At 48.7% G+C, this 23499-nt stretch overlaps 1 protein-coding gene across 5 annotated transcripts in view; it reads right to left on the bottom strand.

Annotated features, from left to right (window-relative positions):
- Positions 1–1498: 1498 nt before the first annotated feature.
- ACTR3B (actin related protein 3B) overlaps positions 1499–23499 on the bottom strand; it is a 146201-nt gene continuing 124200 nt past the window's right edge. For 4 of the 5 annotated variants that reach the window (XM_087433501.1, XM_087433518.1, XM_087433490.1 and 1 more), the window contains 2 exons: positions 18305–18449; positions 17042–17184 (listed from right to left, as the gene is read on the bottom strand). In XM_087433501.1, the coding sequence (XP_087289627.1) occupies positions 17057–17184; positions 18305–18449 (273 nt within the window). In that variant the 3' untranslated portion in view covers positions 17042–17056. Of the gene's footprint in view, positions 2093–17041; positions 17185–18304; positions 18450–23499 lie in introns of those variants that run through there. The other variant, XM_087433496.1, reaches the window with a different exon arrangement.

Genomic DNA, 23499 nt, shown 5'->3' with positions numbered 1-23499 from the left:
TCCTTCTCCCGCCCTGTGGTGCGAGCTAGCCAAAAGCTTTAGCGTTTCCAGAAGCTGAAGGCCTGTTTTAAACCCCACAATTAAAGTAGAAGGGGATCTTTCTCTACGGTCTTAGGTTAAGGACTGCACGGGGTCTGCGTTAAGCCTTCTGTTAGAGGGGAAGAGTGTTCCCGTGTGGAATAGTTGACCATGAGTAACTTCAGGCAGCCTTAAATGGTTCTTGAGGGAACTCACCCAACCATCAGAAAATGCTGTCCACTCCCAACCCTAAAAATTGGAAGGAAAGGAAATTCTGTATTTAGAGGCCCAGTGGGAAATCAGCTGGCTAGCTATGTTGAACACAATTCTGGGGAAATTTGGCTTAGGTTGTGGTACTTGAGAAAGATATGGCCCAAATGCTAATTTCCCAAGGTCATTAGAATCTGGCTCTATTGCACATGTTTTTGCACATGTGACGGGTCCCCCAGTAGGCAGCACAGGACGGACAGTTCTCCTGCCCTCTGCCTGCTCCTACACATGTACCCAAGGCCGGAGCTCACACTCGGTGGGTCTGAGTCAACGTTTATTGAATAAATGAACAAATGAATGCTACAAGAATATGCCACCATTTTCTCCCAGATTGTACCATTTATGATTCCAATGAAAAAAGTTTGGTCCCCTCTTTACAGTTTCCTTAATTAAACCTAACTAGACTGAAAACAGGGCATAATTTGGAGAGCAAGTCAAGTTGGGGAATTATTTTTTATTTTGATTTCTAAATTCACCAATAGATCATTTGTTGTTGATGACACAAAGGAGGCAGTCAGGGGTCGTTGTTATCAGCAAACACTCTGATGTCATTCAAATCTGATTTGATCCCAGCTCTGCTGTTTACTATGTTTGCCACCTTGGGAAATTCACTTAGACCCTTTTAGTCTCAGTTTCCTCGTCTACAGAATAAGAATAATGGTAGCACCTATCTCACTGGGGTGGTGTGAGGATGAGAGAGATTGTGCGTGGGGGGGAGAAGAAAAGACTCAATGGCACAGAAAATTCCCAGTGCACGTCGATTACTATCAAGAAGTATTACGTTTTTGAGCGAGCGAGCTGCTCTCCCACCCGCCTTCCGTAATCAGGGTTTTTACAATGGCAATTAGACTCCTCCTCCAAGTAATTGTACTGTTTCCCAGAAGAGAAAAAACACGTTCACAATAACAATAATTATTATGTTTACAATGCACCAGGACATTGTTCTAAGTGAGGTATAAATATTATTTTTAATCTTCAAAACAACCCTAGAAAATAAGTCTCACTATTATCCTCATTTTTATAGAGGAGGAAATCTGAGAAGAGAGAAATTAGATGATTTTCCCAGTCACACAGCGAATAAGTAGCAAAGGCTCAAACCTAGGCAGCCTGGCCACAGAGTCTGCTCCAAACCACTGTCTACCCCACCACTTCAGAGACTTCTGTTATTTACTCCAACTGATCCGACATTTAAATTATCCCACTCATAAAAGACATTTTGATTTTGTTTTTATTATTCAGAACAAGAGAAAAAAAAGCATATTATTTTCAGGCAGGAGCCAGACCGTTAGAAAACACTCCATCTGTTTGTGCCTCAATCCAGTCAGGAAATAACAAAGAGAAATTCAAGAAAGGAAAAAAAAACACTCAAAATGTTTGATTGCCGGGAATTCTATAAGGCTTAAGAAAGCCTCCAGCTAAAAATAATCTTTGGATCTAATCTTCAATTACAAAGGGATAAATTAATTCCCTCCAGACTGCAGCAAAACTTAAAAGTATCCCCGCTTGTCCCATTATTTTTCAATCTGTTCAAAAGAAAACAAACAAAAACCTACAGGAAAATAACTTAAAATATTGTGAAATCTAACTGCATCACAAAAGCAGGTTTTTTCCATCTAAATATTTCAAACAAGCACTCTCTTCCTTAGCCATGCTAAGTCAGAATGGCGGAGGGGTCTCCAGAGACCTGACGTCCAGGTCGGGCATCGTGCAGAACAGGACAGAACGAGGATTCTGGATCACACGTGCAAGGCCGGGCGTTGGTTGCTCTTGGCATTCACACGCAGAAATTCTGAGGATGGTCCATCTAGGAGAACAATGTGGGGAGTCAAGGGGCTGGGAACGTGGGGAGCATCTGGGGCGGGAAGAGTAGGCAGTGGGGAAGGGCAGGCGGGAATTGAGGATCATTAGCCCAAGCCCAGATGAGATGTACAGGGAGTCTATAAAAACAGGTGGAACATGGTCAGGAGACCTGCTTCATTCTTTAGAAATGACATTTGTTAACACGCATTATGTTCCGGGCCCAGAGCTGGGAGATGGTTCAATCGACAAGCCGATGGCGAAGATAAGGACAGAAAGTCAATAAGGACTCAGAAATCCTGACGGTAATTGAAAGCTCAGTCAGTCATCGAGAGAAATCCGTTTCCCCAAAAGACTGCAGTACAAGGCGAGGCAGGCAGTCCCCGGGAGCAGGGTGGAGGGCCTTATGCATGTTTTGTGGCTACTTGTCGTGTTCCGTGGGTGTTGTCAGGACTCGTTCCTCCCACTAGACTTTCCCTCCAGACCAGGGCCTGCTGGGGGCTGACACGGAGCCTGCGCACTGTAGATGCACTGTCAGCCCTGGGTGATGGAAGGGGCAACACGTGGATGAAAAATGAGTTTGCAAACCCAGAAGTGAAAGGAACCAGTCAGGGGAATGAGACAGGAAGTCAGCTCCTGGGTTTCAGGGTCAGAGTGGAGCCAGCAGTAGGCCGATGTGCTGCTGAGTCCAGGAGCAGTTCTTGAGACCTCAGATCCCTCAGCTTCAACAAGGAAATAGTGATTTACCTGGGGTTGCACTGAGGAGTAAATGTGAACATATATCTTAAATGTTTAGCAGAGTGTTTGACTCACAGTAAAAGCTGGTGGTGGTTATGGTGGTACAGGAGGAATAGTGGTGGTGGTGGTGGTGGTGGTAGTCATGATAGTGATGCCAGTAGTGGTAGTTGGCAATAGTAATAGTGGAGGTAGTAAGAGTAGTAGTGGTAGAAGTAATGGTGGTGGTGGTGGTAATGGTAGTAGTGGTGGTAATGATGATGTGATAATAGTGGCAGTGGTAGTACTGGTAGTAGTGGTGGTGGCAATGGTAGCAGTGGTGGTAATGATGATGTGGTAATAGTGGCAGTGGTAGTACTGGTAGTAGTGGTGGTGGCAATGGTAGCAGTGGTGGTAATGATGATGTGGTAATAGTGGCAGTGGTAGTACTGGTAGTAGTGGTGGTGGCAATGGTAGCAGTGGTAGTAATGATGATGTGGTAATAGTGGTAGTACTGGTAGCAGTGGTGGTGGCAATGGTAGCAGTGGTGGTAATGATGATGTGGTAATAGTGGCAGTGGTAGTACTGGTAGCAGTGGTGGTGGCAATGGTAGCAGTGGTGGTAATGATGATGTGGTAATAGTGGCAGTGGTAGTACTGGTAGCAGTGGTGGTAATGATGATGTGGTAATAGTGGTAGTACTGGTAGTAGTGGTGGTGGTAATGGTAGTAGTGGTGGTAATGATGATGTGGTAATAGTGGCAGTGGTAGTACTGGTAGTAGTGGTGGTGGCAATGGTAGCAGTGGTGGTAATGATGATGTGGTAATAGTGGCAGGGGGAGTACTGGTAGTAGTGGTGGTGGTAATGGTAGCAGTGGTGGTAATGATGATGTGGTAATAGTGGCAGTACTGGTAGTAGTGGTGGTGGCAATGGTAGCAGTGGTGGTAATGATGATGTGGTAATAGTGGCAGTGGTAGTACTGGTAGTAGTGGTGGTGGCAATGGTAGCAGTGGTGGTAATGATGATGTGGTAATAGTGGCAGTGGTAGTACTGGTAGTAGTGGTGGTGGCAATGGTAGCAGTGGTGGTAATGATGATGTGGTAATAGTGGTAGTACTGGTAGTAGGGGTGGTGGCAATGGTAGCAGTGGCGGTAATGATGATGTGGTAATAGTGGCAGTGGTAGTACTGGTAGTAGTGGTGGTGGCAATGGTAGCAGTGGTGGTAATGATGATGTGGTAATAGTGGCAGTGGTAGTACTGGTAGTAGTGGTGGTGGCAATGGTAGCAGTGGTGGTAATGATGATGTGGTAATAGTGGTAGTACTGGTAGTAGGGGTGGTGGCAATGGTAGCAGTGGCGGTAATGATGATGTGGTAATAGTGGCAGTGGTAGTACTGGTAGTAGTGGTGGTGGTAATGGTAGTAGTGGTGGTAGTGGCATTGGCAGCAGTTGTAGGAGGGACTGTAGTAGTGGTGGTAGTTGTCGTGGTAGTAGTTTTGAGGAGGGGAGATGCTAATAACTTCCCTGACACTCTTCTATCACCCTGACAAGGTCAAGGTGAGCCCTTTGGCAGGGCCCAACCCACAGAGGGGAGTAGTGTGCAGAGAAGGTAAGAAGTAGTGCTCACTCAGAAGTCTTACAGACAACCTCCCCACCACCACCACCATGATTAAATAAAACAGCAAAGAAGTATATGTACAAAGAATACTTATTTCAATATTGTTTGAATTTTTTTAACCATGTTTGCAGATCAGCTTTCTATCCCTTTCTCTCTAGTCCCCATCTCTAGAAATTTTGGGTGGGGAGGGAATTCTTTTTCTATCCCATGGAGGCAGAAAATCCACTCTCATCCCAATGTGGTGAGGATGCAGAGACACTGGGTGTCCACTACATGGCTGGTGGGAATGTGAAACTTGCAGCCACTCTGGAAAATAGTTGGGTCATTTCTTATAAAACTAAACATGCACTTACCATATAACCCAATAATCACACTTTTGGGCATTTATCCCAGAGAAATGAAAACGTATTCACAAACAAACTAAAAACATGTACACACATGTTCACAGCAGTTTTATTCATAACAGCAAAAAAGTGAAATGTCTTTCAATGGGTGAATGGTCAAATAAACTCTGGATCATCCATACAATGGAATACCACCCAACAATAAACAGGAGCAAACTTGATTACACACCAGCCTGGATGGATCTCAAGGGCTCGGTGAAACAAGTCAATCTCACTAGGTTCCATACTGTATGATTCTATTTATATAACATTCTCCAAATGACAAAAGTGTAAAGATAATGAATGGATTAGTGGTGGCCTGGGCACAGGGATGGGTAGTGTGTGTAGAGGGGTGCATATAAGATGGTCCCACAAGAGGTCTCCTCTGTATTGACGGAATATTGATTTTGGTGGAGGTTACACCAATCTGTACATGGGAAAAAACGCATACAACTGTACACAATGACACACACAAATGAGAAAATGAAAAAGCACCAAATTCTTGGAGTCAGTGTGATCTTGTCTGGACTTTCTGCGTCCCGTTTACTAAAGAACTCCACTCAGCAGGAGTGCCGGACCTTACCTGTAATGCAGATAGGCAAAAGAAAAAAACCTAGGCTTAATTTCAAGCCCTAATGGAAATAATTTTTGAAGTGAAAAGGGTATGTATTTAACAGGATGTGAAGAGCCTATTACACTCAGAGGGAAAAAGATTTAGTTTAAATAGGCAATGTATATATGACACCACCAAAGACCATTAAAACTGAGGAAAAAAATGTAATGATTTTGTTGGAAAGTCATTTAAGTGCCTCTGCTGAGTTGAATCTTTGACTTCAGTTCCAGATCAAAGCCCAAACCATCCAGTGATTCTTGGTCTTAAGTGAAATTTCCCACAGCACTGCCCTGTGATTGGCTGGTCAGCACCAGTAACCAGGTTCCCTCCATGCCACACTGTGAAAGCTTCCTTACCCAGTACATAGGGAGAAAGTCAGCAAGGGCCAAATTCAAGCACCTCACTATCAATGGAGTCCAGAAAATCCAATGACAGCAATGCTCAGATGATGAAATGTCTGGGCAGGCTTCACAACCAGCACCAATCTCCCAGGAAATGGAGATGCAGCTGCAAGATCCAAATGGGTCTTTGTCCCAGCTACAGTTTGGTGTCATCTAGAGACCATTATCCTTTTTGGATTAAATATTAATAGGAACAGTTTGGGTTCCAGTGACTGGCTGGTACTTCCAGGACAGCAGCAGTAATTCCAACAACTTTCCCATTTTCACTGCCCAATTCATAGAAAATGGGCCACAAAAATGAGGACACAGGGACTCACCCTCCTTCCCTCCACTCCCCAAAATGAAATGATCTGCTGTCTTCCCCCAGGTGTGGCCCACCTTTCTGTCAAAGCAAAAACTGCACCAGACAAAGTTAAACAGGCAAGGAAGACTTTATTCAAGACTATTGCACCAGAGGAGAGAGACCAGAACTTGGTCTGACCTCAGCTCCACTGAACCAAAGGGCAGGAGGGTCTTTAAAAAGCTGGGGTAAGGGGAGTTCGTGGGCCATCTGTGTGCTAACTGCCTTTACCCCAAAGGAAAGTAAACTTCTCCTACCTTCTTGACAGGAGGTAGTGCTACAACTTGGAGCTAGGGGCCCACAGAAGTTAGGCTCCCATCCTCACACAGAAACAAGAATGGGGATGCTATCTCCCTGGATGGTTGCATTTCAGAGATGGCTCCAGGGTCTTGAGAAAGACAGCCTGGGTTGTAAAACCAGCAAAGGCTTTGAAAAGATTTACATCTCAAAAGGGCAGAGAAAAAATTTACAAGTTTCTAAGCAAACTCTCTCAGGAAAGGAAGTCAGGGGCTGAGGCCGGCCCCGTGGCTTAGTGGTTAAGTGCCCGCTCTCGGATGCTCGCGGCCAGGGTTCGGATCCCCGGTGAGCACCGACCCACCGCTTCTCCGGCCATGCTGAGGCCGCGTCCCACGTACAGCGACTGGAGGGATGTGCAACTATGACATGCAACTATCTACTGGGGCTTTGGGGGAAAGAAAGAAAGGAAGGGAGGGAGGGAGGGAGGAAGGAAGGAAGGAAGAAAGTCTTCGGAAGTTTAGTCGTCTGCATCACCCCTGCACCCTCTCTTTCCCACACTCCCAGACCACAAGCACTTCAGTCAGCCCCCCGACCCTCGAGAAGGGGGCTGAGCAGAGGATGAGAGTGACTGCCGATTGCAGTATATCCAGATTTGCATCATCTCGGGCACACCCTCATAAGGTTTACAGGCAAATGCCCAAGAAGATACGAGGCCTTCCTTCCTGGCACTTGCCAGTTGCGATTTCTACTAATATTTTTCATTCTGCTCTGAATTTAAGCAACTGGTTTTTTTCCTCTTCTCATCACTTCCCATGAACACTTCTCTGTAGTTTTGTTTATCGTATGCCCCACCCTCAGCCCACAATGCTCTGCCCCTGTTTATTTTACCTGATGTTCCAAGACCCACCTCAAGTTCCACTGTACCCAGAAACCTCCCAATACCTTATCCACTCACAGTCGGTTCTGGTCTCTTTTCTAAGATTGACCCACCCTCCACCTCCCGAAATGGATGATCTGCAAGTAAAAGAAGGAAACACGACTGTGAAAGGCAAAAGAGCAGGAGCAGTTGAAAGCATCCAGACAGAAAGTAGAGAGGCACCAGATGAGTCGATAATCATAATAACAGCTGACACTGAAGCCTGTGTCGGCCCGCACACACCCGCACACACTCGTGTCAGCGACGCGCACAGCACACTCCAGCGCTCCCCAGAGCCAAGCTCTCCAGGACGGTCCAGCCCAGCTTTGGCCCTTCCTCTTTTACTGCCAGACACCCATGCTCTGCTCCCCACAGCAGGAATGAGGGTCAGAGCGTCAGGACACCTCACCAGGGCTCCGTGGGGGCAGCTCAAGAGAGTCCCAAGACCAAGTCAGAGGGATCCAAATGCTCCGGAAGAGTCTGAGCACAGCATGGCTGAGGAGGGGAGTAAGTGAGGAGCCAGAGGACCAGAGAGAGTGTACGGAGTGTGTGTGTGTGTGTGTGTGTGTGTGTGCGTGCGTGTACGTGCACTTGGGCATGGATGTGGGCACGCATGTGCACAGGTGGGCATGGCCATACATGTACATAGGTGTGTGTGCATGTGTGCACATGGGAGCTATGTGTGTGTGTATAGGTGGACTTGGGTGTGAGTATGTATACGTACGTGTGTGTGTGGCCGTGAGTGTATGTCTGCATGTGTATGTAAATGGCCAGGAAGAAAGCAATTTGGCCAAAAACACATTGATCAACATGGTAATTTTTTTCAAAAATCAGTATCCCCAGCCTCTGGTTTTCCAAGTGTCTTAGCCAGAGTTCCCTCAAAAGCAGAGCCCAAGATGAAAACTTGCATGCAGTTAGTTTATTCAGGAAGTGATCCAGGATGCAGGAGTGAAGAGCCAGGGAAAAGAAGGCAGGCCAACACCAGGGTGTGTTCTAGAGTCAACCAGCCATCTATGGCTGGCTGGTGCTCCATCCTGCCAGCGGAGCAGCTCGGAATGCGTCACGGAGCTGTCCACCTGAGGGGTGAAAGGAAGAAGCGTTCATCCATAGGCTCCCACTTTCCATTGACTAAGCGTGCCCGTGGACGTCAGCTCTCCTCTCCCATTTGCACAGATGTGAGCTCCTCCTGCACCAGGATGGGAGAGGATCGCCAGGGCAGGAGGCCAGGGCACAGCTGATGCTGCAGGTGAGGCACGGCCCGAGGGAAGCAGGAAAACCTGCTCGCCACAGCCGTTTGCCGTAGCTGTGCCTGGACTCAGAGGCCAGGCCTGGGGATGAGAGGTGCTGCAAAGGTGTGTCTGATGCAACAGATATTGATCAAATTTGCAGTCCTGTACATGGCAAGGACAGGCGAAACAACGTGCTGAAGCCGAACGCAGCAGAGCAAACAGGAGGCTGGAGAGATGCAGGGAGGGCCAGGAGACAGGGCAACAGAAACGGAACAGGCACAGGATGGAGAGGTGCTGCATCTTCTCCCGTACTGAGTCTTGCTAGTGCAAGGTTCTGCCACTGCCTCCCTTAGGAGTGGTTTGGCACAACCCCACCAACCAGAGGGACGACCTCAATGGGGCAGGCGCGGAGGGCCTCACCCCCTTGTCTGTGTGAATAGGTAGCCTGTGGTTAAAGACACATCAGGAAAATAGAAATTAAATTTGCCTAGAAAATGACGTAGTGTGAGGGAGAAAAAGAAGACACACACACACACACACTCACACACCACATACGGTAAGGTCTTTGCTCATCAGCTAACACATACCGAGCCTAGGAGTAATAATTTGCCTAAGAAACTGTATTAAATGTAAGACCACTGTTAGCACCATCCATATGAGAGGTCACGATGCTTTGCAAGTCAAATGAACAATGGCCTCTTTAGTGTGGGATTGCAGAAGAGGAAATTGCTCTAACAAGCATTTTTTTCTGCTAATTCTTCTACACGAAATAATTGATAACATGTCAGACTTTTCCTTTAAAACATCCGTCTTACCCATGTGCTTAATAGTAAGATATTCTCAGCCTGCTCGACTGCCGCCCGCAGCAAAGCAATTATTTAACATTTGCATTTAAACCAAATGGTATTGAAATTCATCAAGGCGCCATCACTGAGATTACAAAACTGAGGGCAGCACCATCTCAGCCCAGCTCTTCGAAGCAATCTTTGCTCCAAATAATGAGACAGCCTATGGTCAACACAAATTATAGCTGACTTTATTGTATTTGCCGTTTAGATATGATTGTAACACCACAAACAAAAAAATATCCAGCGGTATGGCTTTCTATCAACAGTGAAGTCAACCTCGAGCAATAATGAGCAAAGAATTTGCTGTACGGACACTGTGTCCATTTTGTTAGATCACATGGATTTTGGGAATTCTAAATAATAATTCTAAATAATGTGCGATTTCGACAGCATTGCTTACGACACGCAATGTGCAACTGTCTCGTAGGGCCAGAGAGCTTCAGCTGCAAGAGGTCCACACTCTCCTTCAGCAAAGCAGTTGTTTCTAGAATCTGCCAGAGTCCAAGAGCTCTTTTTATTCAAGGGAACTCTCCCCAGGTGAACTTCAATTAGTGGTGAAATATAATCCCGGATAAGTCAAAGAGGATGACAATTTATTCTTGTAGCACTCAAATCAATACCCCAGGAGCTCCCGAAGAGCCAGTGATTCGTATCTATTGTTTAATGGCTTCTACTTCATTACAACCACAGAAGAGCCTTTAGGAGGAGGGCAGGCAACCACAGCTCCTACCGTTCAGAAGGCAGTTGGGAAATAATTTGGCCCATGTGTTACTTTGTCAGATAATGGCCCTCCCCACCCTGCTTCCACAGGAGTCACCTGGGCTGTGTGTACACGAAGTGTTTCCAACAGGCGCTCATTATTGCCTTTCAACCACACGCTAGCTTCAGCAACTTTTGTTTTTCCTCCAGCGCATTGGAACAGACCAGGGAGAACAAGATAAAGGTACTTCACTAAGACCACTAATGCTGTTTTTCCTTGGTGGGCCACAGTTATGACACCCAAAATGAGGATCTCCACTTGGGCAGAAAAACCCTGCGATCAGCCTTAAATGGGGCTGATGCAATCGGGAGGTGCCACTTTTGCGTTCCTGCTTCCTGGAAGGTCACTTTTGACCCCTTCCCGCTTAAACTCATAGACCCGGAAGGAAGCTTAGTGCTCATCAGACCTGCTCAGGAGCAGGAAGCCACCCAGCTCAGCATTGGCAGCACACAACCTGAAGCCACATATCCTGGGCTCCTTTTCCTAGAGCCAGAGCTAGAAAATTAAGATCTCATTTCTCAGACCCTACTCATTTGGAATTTGTGTCCACTGACCTTAGCCTGCGCTGCTAAAATACTAAATTAATTTTTAAATCAAATATAAAACTTAGCTCTGAGTGTTCTGAAAGTTATTAGTATAAAAAATATAAAAGAAAGAAATTTGCCAAGAAATAGCGTGAGCAAGATTGCAGGATGCACATTTAACCTAATTTAATAGAACAAACTATTTTCGAATACACAAAAGGACTGGTTAATATACAATAAGCCAAAATCAAACAAAAATCATCATTAATGACCCATTCATTCATTAAAACAGAGCCTTGGAGTTTGCATGGTGAATACATGATATTTTGCTAATCTCACTCGTGTTTTGTGTAAACGTGAAGGTGAGACACCTGTGTCAATGAATGCTGTAACTCAGACTGCACGGATTCCTTCTGGCTTTACCCCAATTAGCCTGAACAACGAGTCTCGATATTTACACATTTACATACACCTCCTTCGAAAAGATGATGTTCCTCCAGGAACTTATAACTTAGCTCAGACACGCATGCGCTTACGACAAGTTGAAAACAGTAGCAAAGCCTGTTACTAGTGCAAGAAGCCAAATCTGTGACAGAGCTGCGTGTGTCTGTGGATCAAGTGAGCAGGTCAGAGAGTAAGAGCACCAGTTGTCAGAGGCAGGACCGGTCACTCGGGTCCACTGTAGAAGGGGAGGACTTCATGCAGGGTGAAGAATGTGAGAAAAATGGGAAGGCTTTAAGCCAAGAGAAGAAAGGGGAGAGTGGTTCAGACAAGGCGAAGACAGAAAGGCATCCTTCAGGCAACGAAGGAATGATTTGGCTAGATCAGAGTGTCCGTGAAGTAGTACCTACACCCAAAAAATTTGAGATGCCTTTTACCGAAAGACAAGAACACAATGAAAAGCATTAAAATGAGGGTAAAATGACAAAATCTACTCAAAGAAGATGGAAGAGTAAAATAATTTTACCAGAAAACCTAGGCCTAGGAAATCTATTAAGATTAAGCGCTACCCTTAGCTCCGAGTCTCCTCACAATTTAAATGCTATAGATACAAAGAAAGAAGCCTGGGAGGGGGGTTCGAAACTATGCCAATGACGAGCTGCTCTGGCATTTTCCCCTCATCCCAATGAATGTCACCATGGAAGGCCAGCTGGCCCTGCGGCCCCGGCCCTGACCGTCCCCGTGCTTGCCAGCAGTGATGTCTCATCCTTTCTTCCCCTCGCCTGAGTCGTCCTGACAAGGGTCCTGGGTGCGACTGGGTCTCGGTGCTCCTCGTCTGACCTCCAGCCATTTGTTCTCCTGGCCAGCACTTGTAGGCACTCAGACCATCGAGCAGACGATGCTGGCTGGACACAGGTGCTCTGAAAGTGAGCCCCAGAAGGATCAGGGGCCAATCTCCCAGCTGAAGAGACACCAGTCCACTGGCCCTCCGTATTCTGGATTTGTGACAATTATGGGAAAACCATCAACTATGGGGGCTGCAGGAGAGAATGATTTTGGGGCAAGAGGCGATACAAGAAATGTTAAAAAGAGACGTGACCCCATCCTTGAATTGCTTACGATCTGGTTGGGAGTCTTAAGGTCACTGAGCTCGGAAGGAGAAAGCTGCCCCCTTCCGACACTGAAGACGTGGCTCCTCTGCCCGACCCTCTCAAAATCACAAACTGCTCTCCTGCAGCTTCGCTGGCGGCTGTTTTTTCCACTGCCTGCCTCTGATTCTTTGGCTCCGGGCAATAACTCCTCATAAAGCTTCCTGTTCCGCTGAAATTACATCCATTCCTGTATTTTATTTTTATTCCTCCTCTATCAACATGCGCTCATCTGCTCTGCCTGCACTTTGCATCTCCATCCACTGTCGCTATCCCAGTTAATCTCCCCAGCCCTTTCCCTGTCAGAGGCTCCAGCTTCTCCCCTCGTTCGCTCGTGTCGTTACACTTCACAGGGTTTTTTCAAGGGGGGCTAGAAAGCAATGAGCTTACCCAGGCAAATGGGAAGTATTTATGAAGCGTCTGCTGTGTGTGTGCAGAGCTGCAACGGGCCCACTCAGATCCCAGAGACGCCCGCCTCCCATGTCTCCAGCCCGTGGCTTTGGTGTCCTCCTCGCTGATCCTTCCCCTCCCATGCCGCCCATCTTAGTCCACTCGGGCTGTTATAACAGAATACCACAGACTGAGTGGCTTATAAACAACAGAAAGTTACTCCCCACAGTGCTGGAGGCTGGAAGTCCAAGATCGAGGCGCCAGCAGATTGGGTGTCTGGTGAGGGCAGCTTCCTGGTTCGTGGGCGGCCGTCTTCTCACTGTGTCCTCACAGGGCAGAGGGGCAGGTTTGCTCTGTGGGGTCTCTTTCATAAGGACACTAATCCCGTTCCTGAGGGCTCCACCCCCGTGACCTCAGCATCTCCCAAAGGCCCCACCTGCAAACACCACAACCTTGGGGGTTAAGTTTCAACACATGAATTTGACGGGCACAGCCAGTTGCTAGCACCCACCTTGCTCCTCTGTGGGGTGTTCAGTGCCCTCATGGTCTCCCCCTGCCCACTTTCTTCCAGCAAAACCTGCTCTCAGGAAAACACTGATTCCGTCATTTTCTCTCTCCCTAAATGAAGCTGCCTTGTCCCCTCTCCCTGGGGACGCACGGGGACTCCTCACCTGTCACTGTAAGGAGAGGATCCAGGTGCCTGGCCAGGGCAGGGAGAGCTGGCCCAGCTTCTCACACGGCCCCCCTCCACCCCGGCCTCCTACCCCACACCGAGAACAAGGCCTGCAGAGCCATGAGTACACCTGCACAGACACGTGGAAAGCGAGTCGTCAGCCGTCTTTGGACCCCAGTGGGCAGGGATTGGGACTTGAATAACAGAAGAGACACAGCTTATCAGAGCTGGTTCCCAAAACCAGCACAGTATATGAAAATCACCAATTGCCAAAGGACCCTCTAAAACTCCTTACAGCAGCACCATATTCAACACCAATAGCTCGTCTCCCACGAAATGCAGCGCAGCCCCACCCCCACTGTGGGACAGAACAAAGGATCTTCCCCGAGAACCAGAGGAAGTGGACGGCTGCTGTTAGCCACACCAAGCGCATCCGCAGGCTCTAGAACCCCACTCGCTGGGGGTCTCACATGGGAGAGGGGAGTGGGAGTTAAGACGTCCCAGGCACATCCGTGCCATCTGCAGGCACGCGTGCATTGAGGAGGAACTGCCCCACCACTCAGCTGGCCCCCTTCTGCACAGCCCCTGCTGGCACATACAGCCCCGGGGGGCACACACAGCCCCTGCCGGCACACACAGCCCCGGGGGGCGTGGGGCAGTGGCAGCAGCTCTTCCATTCCGCCCACGCTCTGAACGGCTCCCATCTCGCAGTGGGAATCCCAGCCTCTAACTCTGAGAAATGCTCACCTGGAATCTGATCTCACCTCTCTAACTATCTGAGAAGTTAGACTTTAATGTTTGACAGGACAGGCCCTCACGTGCGCATATCTGTGATCTGAAACGCTTAGGCCCTCAGCATCTGAGTTACATCCAGTGTATGTGTGTGAGCACCTCACTCAGCCCCAGGGTCCACTTTCCTCGGGTTTTAGTTTAATTGGGTAGGTCTGGTAACACTATGTGTGCCCAGGGGGGTACTACCATCTCCCTCAATTCTACTTCCCCTGCCCAGGGTTTTATGCAGGTGGGAAGATTCTGGCTCTTTCCTGTAGAGAGTCATGAAGCAGCAGGGGAGAGCCCTCGTAGAGGGAAGGGATTCACCCATCCCAGGTTGGACACCCCCAGGTCCCCTGGCACCTGAAGATGCTCAGGCTTCCATGGGAAGCAGCTGCTGCTTACAAGAGGCTAGCTGAGGACACACACCCTGAGCCTGGGGTGGGAGGTCACAGAATTACTACTTTATCGATGCCACAAACAATAGGTATTTGTTATAGGGCGTTGCTTGGGAATTGCTGCAATATATATTTTGCTGCTCTTGGTCCCAAAAACTCATGTAGGTCATTTATCAATCAAAAGTATTTGCCATGTGGATTGGTTTCATTCATCACAGTGTAGAGAGCTTTCGAGTTTCTGAGATTTCTCCCACTTACACACATTTAGGATTCTGTAATTCTGGTTCTGGGGTGTGGGTTTTCCCCGAGTGCCTCTGCATCTTTGTCTAAGCCTTGAATGAAGAGGAGTGGAAAATACACAAGCGTGCGCACACACCCACACACACAAAATGGGGTGTAACCAAACACCAGCCGTGTGCGGCGTGCAGCTCCTGACGGTGCCAAGCACCTTGTGAGGAATGGCGGTAACATATCACCCGCCGTGGCGTTCTGTTGACAGGCTGCTGTGATGGATGGCTGACTCGCATGGCTCCCACTAGGAGCCCCCGGTCGTTGATCAGGGGGAGACGACCAGATGACAAGAGGCCACGATTCATCATCCCCAGAATGCCCACTGCTGGGAATGGGTGGAGATTCAAATGAGCTGGACACACAAGATGGTGACAGTCAATACTGAAGTGTAGCACGTGGGCGTGGGAGGCCTGGAGACAGCCTCGTCTCTTCACAGACAAGGAAGGTGAAATTTCTGCCAATGACACCAGCCAAGTGGAAGAACCAGGCACTGGGTTTGCTTTCAGGGTGCATTGTGGGACTCAGGTTGTCAATGTCCATGAACGTGTAGACATGGCCCTAAGGCCACTCGTGAAAGGCAGGTAGCCAGCCAGGTGACGTCATTGCAGAGACACCAGAAAAGACTCCATACCAGTTCTCCCAAAGCGTTGGCTCGTAAAGTACCCTCTGGCAAACCTCAAGTTGCCCTCTGTCTTAATCTGTGTCAGAAATAAGTCTCCACATGTCTTAGGGCCCCAAGAGCTGCCCTGCTCCAGCTTTATTGGCCCCAAAGCTCTAAAGCCAGAGCTTTAGAGCTAATACTGCCCAGTGCAACGCTGCAATTGAGAGACCTTCTCAGACGCCAGAAAACGACCACCCATCTTAGGGGTCCACTTAGGGTTTCCCAGAGGGTAACATATGAGCCAACATTTGAGGAAGGGGAATGGGTAGGTCTGCCTTGCGAGGCTTCTCTAGATATTGCTGCCCTTTTATTCAGCTGCAGCCTAGGATGACGGAGGCATGGGACAAGGGGCACAGCCAGAGGAAAGACCACCGGGGCCCAAATTAACCAATGGTGAATGGAACATTTGTAAACCATCACCTCACCTCCATCCCCTCGATACAATAAAACTGGTGTACACTGAACCATTCGCGGATTCTTTGCATCCTTCTCCCCAGAGAGATTGCAGGGAAGGGATTGTGTCATCTGCAGAGTATACTGAGTTGATAAAGCAGGACCCACTGCATGTAGCAAACGGCCCTAATTTATACCTACGGGTAGATGAGATGATGGCTTGGTGAAGACGCATCACAGGAGAACTTTCAACTCCCACTTTCCCCTGGTGACCTTATTATTTGAAATTGCATGGAGCAGAGCGAGGAGTAGTTTTCCAAATTATGTTTTCCAGAAATTCGATGTGCAGAATATCAATAGCAATAATGGGCGGAGGGGGGGGGGGGCTGTCATGATTTGGGAAATGCTGGGTTATGCCAAACAGCAGGGTTTGTTCTTGTTGTTGTCACTTGGAGCTTCCAGGAGCTTTGTGTGCTGATGTGCATTGTGAAGCTCCAAGAGGAAGCTAAGTAGGCAACACCAGCCTCACCACCTCTGTGGCTGCTGCTGTCATCAAAGCCGCTGTGGTCTCTCACCTGGACCGTGGCAGCAGCCTCCTGGCTGGTCCCTTGCCTCCCTATAGCTTCTCCTCTTCAGTCTCCACACCAGCCAGAGTGACCCTTTTCAATCAAAAAGGTGATGAGTTCACTCATCTGTTCAAAATCCTCCAGCAGCTTCCCACACCACTTAGAACCAGGAGAGCCGGTGGTTTGTATGATTCGGTCCGAGTCTGAAGGCCCAAGCACCAGGAGCTCTGATGTCCGAGACCAGGAAATATGGATGTCCCAGCTCAAGGAGAGAGAGAGAAGCGCCCTTCCTTCATCTTTTTGTTCCATTCGGGCCCTCAATGGATTGGACGGTGCCCGTCCACTTTGGTGAGGGCCAATCTCTTTACTCAGTCCACTAAATGCTAATCTCTTCCAAAAACATCCTCCCAGACGCACCCAGAAATAATTTTTCCCAGTAATCTGGGCATCCCTTAGCTCAGTCAAGTTGACACATAAAATTAACCATCACAACGTGTTAACTAACTTATTGTGGTAATCATTTCACAATATACAGGTGTATAAAATCATCACATTGTACCTTAAACTAACACAGTGTTATATGTCAATTATAGCTCAATAAAGTTGAAGGGAAAATTAACCATCACTGCTAGCGTTCCATTTGCACTTTTCCTGGAAGTCAGAAAAACTTGATTCTGGCCCCAGTCATGATAATACCTAACTGTGTGGCCTTGGGTAAGTCACTTCTTTCTGTAAAGTTCAAGGGTTGGGCTTGATCAGGAGTCACAAGCTGAATGTCCTCAGGGGCTGGAAAGGAATGACACTGCGTGAAGTAGGCACGGTATGGACAAAAGGGAACAGTGGGGCCTGGGGTAAACTGGAGAGCCTACATGAACAACTAAAAATATTCAAAAATTTCTAGTGCAATCCACAAGAAAGATTCCCGCAGGCTACAAATCAGCAATCCTAGGACTGCATGGTCTCTAAAGTCCACTTTACATAAAACTTCTCAATTTCAAAATCTATACGAGCTAGGGCAGATCATTCCTCAGAGAAACCTGTTTTAATCAGGATATGCTTGGTTCTCTGGAATATAAATCCATGCAGGCTCTCTCCAGAAAAGGAGAATTTATTGTAGGGTATGGGTGTTAGGGGCCCCAAGAGAAGCTGAAGAAATGGGGACAGGGTCACCTCTAGGGACCTCAGGCAAAGGGTCTGTGAACTCTCAGCCTGTGAACCTTTGCACTGACAAGACAAGCTACGCTACAAGTGTTGGCTTCTTCTCTATCCTCTGCTCTTAGCTCGGTCTCTAAATGCCCACTTTCAAATTCCAAAGGGAGAATTCTGTGGCCTATCTCAGACTGTGTGCCCACCCTTGACCAAGCAGCCATGGCCAAGAAGGGGCCGGTCGCATGGTCCAGTCACAGCAGTGCAGGCATGCCTCTTCATTAGACGGTGGATGGGAGTTAGCGGTGGGACTTCCCGATACAAAGTCAAAATGTAAACTATTAATTTTCCCAATTATGTTTTCTCCTAAACATCTCAGTTATTTCCTCTCTAATGGCACCATCAGAGCTGTAGTTTCTGCCTCTTTCCTCCTGCTAGTTCGTGGATAAAATCTGTCCTGCTGCCCTCTTCATGGCTTTGCTTCCTACCAGCATAGTAAGGACCTGCCTGCCCCGGGTCTGCCCTGGCATCTGTCTGCTGGGTGAGAAAGGGGCCTTAGAAGGTGAGCACTTGGCTATGGTATCCTCCTGTGACCAGGAGGGTGAAGACACACAGAGCAGCTTTGCCTCCTTGTCATTCATTCTCGGCGCATATGAGATGTCATGGGACTTGATGAGTGCTAAATCAGCTTTATTGGCCATATGATTTGATTGATCTTGTTAGACCTGACAAGAAATCAATTGGAAAAAAATATACGTACCTTCCCGGAATGGGCTCTCTATCTTCAGGTAAGAGAACAATCTAACGAGAGTAGAGGAAGATCCAAGAAGCAGCTTTGGTAAAATACCACCCAGCCCGTGGCCCTGGGAAGAGGCTCCTTTCTGATCTCCAGAAGGCAGGAGGAACTGAGGGAGAGAGAGGGAAAGGATCCAGTAAATTCAGGCGTGTCACCTCCAGATGACCCTCAGAGCTTCCGAGAAGACAAGCTGCTGTGTGCCCGCACGTTCCCCAGGCTCCACCACAAACACTCAGAGACAACGGCGTAACCCGAAAGTCACAGGAGAGGAGCCATTGTGGAGACTCAAGAAGATACCTGGGGAGGTGGCAGTGGCAGTGCCCATGGCTGCCTAACGTGATAAAAAGAGGACAACATTTTGGATCCAAATCATCCTGACTCTCCCATTCTCCAGCTGGGTGACCTTAAGCCAGCAACTTTCCTCCTCCGACCCTCAACGTGCTTGTCTGTAAACCAGGGTAATAGAACTGCCACCCCAGACAACCATGAGGAACGGCGTGAGGTCAACGCGAGGCAACATGTGCAAAGCGCCCGCACAGCCCTCGGCCCTGTGGGCACAATGTACACCCCTTACTACCCTCAATCTCCCATCATAAAGGCAAACCCGGTGTCGGGTCAACAGGAGGCAGAACCACTCAGGGGAGGGACCCCGGCTCCGGAACCCAGTACACCCCGGTTCAGATGTCGATTCTGACAACAAAACCAGCAGTGACATCTTTGTTTCTCGGCTACAAAATGAGCCTGCATCGGAATCGCTTGTAGTGCTGTATCAGTCTGCTCTGGCTGCCATAAAAGAATGCCATAACGAGGCAGCTTAAACCACAGGAATTTATTTTCTCACAGTTCTGGAGGCTGGCAGTCCAAGATCGAGGTGCCAGCCGATTTGGTTTGGGTGCAAGCTCTCCTCCTGGTTTGTAGACAGCCCCCTTCTCACTGTGTCCTCACGCGGCGGAGAGAGGGTGAGCTCTGTCCTGTCTCTTCTTATAAGGCTACTAATCCTATCTGATCAGGGCCCACCCTTTTGACCTCATTTACCCTTAATTACTTCTGTAAAGGACTGCCTCCAAATACAGTCACCATGTGGAGAGTTAGGGCTTCTACATAAGAATTTGGGGGAACACAAGTCGGTCCACAGCAAGTGCTTATTAAAAACACAGATTCCTGAGCCCCATCCCAGGCTCACTGAATCAGAGCCTCTGGAGGCAGGACCCAGTAAGCTGGCTTTTTAACAAGCCTCTCCCCCAACCACCTCCAGGGGACTGCCTTGCACAGCTTGGTTTTGAGAACTGCTGGGCGTGTTGCAACACCCTTGTACTGACCTGACACTTGCTCTCAGAGCAGTGGGGCCCTTTATACGAGGGATTGAATTACCAGAGGGCCTACGTGAGCCCCTGGTTTACCAGCAGCACATATATGAGTGGCTGCCTCTGCTCTGCCCACTCTTCCAGGCATAGGCCTCCTCATGCTGCTGCTGGGGAGCCTCTGAGGCTCTGAGAATAAAAGTCAGAGGGAGCTTTCAGAGACCTTGCAGCTTCAGGGGAGAGGATGGAAGAAACTGAAGAGCAAGGGTGGTTTAGAGAGGCCGCGGCCAGGTCAGCAGACGGCATTCCTAGCCTGCCTCTATGCAGACCCCACCACCCCTACAACTGCCAAAACTCTGCTGTATTTATTCAGTTTTCTCTCACTTTCAATCACTTTGGTCACATAAGGCTTTAGAAATTCATCCTTGGAGTCCAATAGGACCATTTCACAGGTGAGGAAACAGAGAGACTAAGATCTAGGAATTCTGGTTTTAAATTAATTTGGGTCTTTAGCAGCAAAATTCAGACTGAACAGATGAGAGATTGGTATTTTCAGAATGGAAATATCTAGAGAATTCAGGGTTTATCAGTCAATTACATGTTTTTGTGAATTGAGTAAATGGAGCACCTTCCTTTCTGACAGCCCCAAAATAACTGTGTGGATAGAGGGGGATAGGCAGGGGAGTGGCCACCCAGAGCACAGGACACTACTCATGGTGACCAGGCTGGGTAGAGAGTCACAAGGGAGTCGATGGATACTAGGGATCCCGAGAGTCCCCAGACTGCGTCGGGTAGGAGAAAAGTGGGCTGGAGGTGAAATAGGGTGCTGGGAAGGAAGGGAAAGGATTAGAAAGAACTTCATCTAGATTTCTTAAAAACTGCCTTTGGCAACACTGAGATTCTACCACACACCTATTAGAATGGCAAAATCGGAGCACGGACAACACCATACGCTGACAAGGATGTGGAGCAACGGGAACTCCCACTCACTGCTGGTGGGAACACAAAATGGCGCAGCCACCTTGGAAGACAGTTGGGTGGTTTCTCACAAAACTAAACACACTCTTATCATAGGATCCAGCCCCTGCACTCCACACCACGCTAGTCCCCTTCTGCTGCCTGAGAAGCCGCACCCCTGCATACACCCCGAAGGCCCAGTCGATACTCTGAGGCCCTGCACTGGCCTGAGAATTAGGAGAGCTTGGTTCCCCACAAACGAATGGGACCATGGCCAAGTCACTGCCCTCTTTAGAACAGTGCCCTCACCTGTAACACAGAGGCTGGGCCAGCCGTTCTCTACAGTTCCTTCCAGCTCCTGGTTTCCACATACCTCATCTCCCAGCTCAGGTTCAGCGGCCTGCATAAATCCACAGTCTGAAGCAAATCCCACCTGGTGTCCACACAAACACACACACACACCAACTCACCTACACACACACAAACACACATACCATCTCACACACACACCAACTTACACACCAACTCACACATATATACCATCACACATACACACAAGTGCACACACCAAGTCTCACACACATACAAACTCAAACACACACACACCATCTCACACACACACCTACTTACACACCAACTCACACACACTGTCTCACACACATACCAACTCACACACCACCTACAGACATACACACAAACACACACATCAACTCTCATACCCATGCAAACACACAAATACACACATACCATCTCGCACACACACAAGTTCACATACACACATCCCTCTGGGAGTTAAACTTGCTGAAGTTGAGCACCGAGAGTGGTCTGGGAGAAGTAAAGTCTTTAAAGAGAAACCCTAAGCAGCACATGGAAAGAATTTTCCACCCCTTCCCACACCCCCACAAAATGGTGTTTGGAGATTAAAGAAAGGGGGTACTGCAAGCTGAGTTGATACACAAAGTACACAGTGAAACTTGCTCTCCCTCTGCAACCAGCCTCCCGGTCGCGGGCCCTACGGCCAGCATGGGGAGCCACCCCTCATCCACAGGGAGGGCGGCCGGCTCTGGGCCTCCTCCATGTCCCTAGAGACAGGGTCTGGCCACCATCGCTGACTGACTTACAGGCGGGGAGCTGCCCCCCACTGGGGCCCCAGAGAGCCAGGCCGCACACGACTACCCGCCCGCTCTGGCAGCCCCGAGGAGTCTACCAGACCATAGGGCGGATTTAATCTTCAGTCAATGTGCTCCGTCACAGAGATACTTCTCACTGGGTGACAATATATTTCAGTCAAGGGGTGGCCCCCGATTTAGCCCATTAGTGCTGCGGGTCTAAATCAGGGGCCCTGTGTCTGGGCGAGGCGGTGATCTGTCAGACCCAATAGGGCCGCTCTCGGGTCCAGCGGGTAATGTATTCCAGGTTGATGGATCTGGTTTAGCAGGTGATCTATTTCCATTTCCAGCCAGTAATTATGTTTTAATGTATGATGTATCCCTTTCTGGATGAGGTGTATTAAATCCCTGAGAACTGTGTATTTATTTCACTGAGTTATGTATGCACACAGCCATTAATACACATTTCGACAGTTAATGCCTCCACTTCGCCGTGCCCTATATCCCTGCCTCTTTCTGAAGTTTAGAATTGAATGGCACTCATAAGACATCACTTCATCAAGAATCAACAGGAATAACCCAACCAGAACAATTTTTTATTGATGAAGGTTGAACAGAGAAATATCAAGTTCACTTATCACTCCTCGCAGGGGAACGAGACAATGAAATCTTTATTGGGAAATTCCGTACGTCAGGAATGCACTTCATCTTGTCAGGGGGAGCACAGCCGGGAGATATATGGCCTGCTATGAATAATTGCTGCAGAAAGAAGCCCGAACTAAACCCGCCGTCTCAGCGTTTCCAGTGCCTTCGTGTCAAACGGCTTTCACGTTTTCATTCCCGAGTGGCTTCTTTTTGTTAGTAAGTCTAACGCTCCAGTCCTTTCTGGAAGCCCTTGAGCACTGAGAGTGTTGAACTTCCAGAATCCTCCATTCCCCCGTCACAGGCCGGCTTTCCTGGAAGCGGATGCTGCGATGGAGTCTGAGTGAGGGACACCTGTCAGGCACAGACACTGGTGGAGGGAGGGACGCAGCACTGGACACAAGAAGGAGTCAACGGAGCTTCTGGCTCCACAAAGCCTGGGCCAACCCCACGGGCACCCTGGAGTCCACGTGCCACTGCAGAGTTGCCCACCGTGGGCCAAATGGCCCAGCCTCCATGTCCTGCTACCACTAGTCGTTGGAGGGGGCCCATCCAGGAAGACAGTAAGTCTTTGCAGCTGAGGCAACTCTGTCGCCGAGACAAGTCCTGACAGCTCTCCCAGCAGCTGGGGCAGCAGGTCCCCTCTTTGAAGGGGTACGGGGTGGCCACCTCCAGAGTCCCTACAAAATACACACCACTAGCACTCCCTCTAATGAGGCTCTCGCTGGGAAATTCTCCAGCAATTCCCACTTCCTTTGACCTTTATCATCCACAAAAAGAGCTCTACAAATACTTTACTAGTGGGTAGGGGTTAGGTCAAGGTCTAGAAAATTCCCGGTGGGTGAGACCGGTTTAAGCACCCCTATTTCCCCTCCTGAGCACGCCTGTCTGCTCCCCAGAAACTCACCGTTCCCAGGGATCCCCGGTCCTGCCAGTCACCAAAGAAAGATGTGAGCGTTAACATCTTAGAAGGAATGAAGAAAGAGCTTCTGTAAAAGCAAGCGCAACCCTGTGAAGCAGATGTGGGGACGCCGGTGTGGGGAGCCGGCTGCGCGAGTGGTGGTCGCCAGAGCCTTTGTGTTTCCCTGGAGCTCTCGCATTTCCAAGGCCGTCAGTTCCCTGGGTGGAAACCCGCTGCTCCTCCTAGAAA

Source organism: Ceratotherium simum, chromosome 1 (genome assembly GCF_057802395.1).
Source record: "Ceratotherium simum simum isolate JZ-2026a chromosome 1, ASM5780239v1, whole genome shotgun sequence".
In the NCBI taxonomy this organism is placed as follows: domain Eukaryota; kingdom Metazoa; phylum Chordata; class Mammalia; order Perissodactyla; family Rhinocerotidae; genus Ceratotherium; species Ceratotherium simum.
The sequence above is the reverse complement of the archived record's forward strand: the minus strand, read 5'-3'. Positions and strand labels throughout refer to the sequence as shown.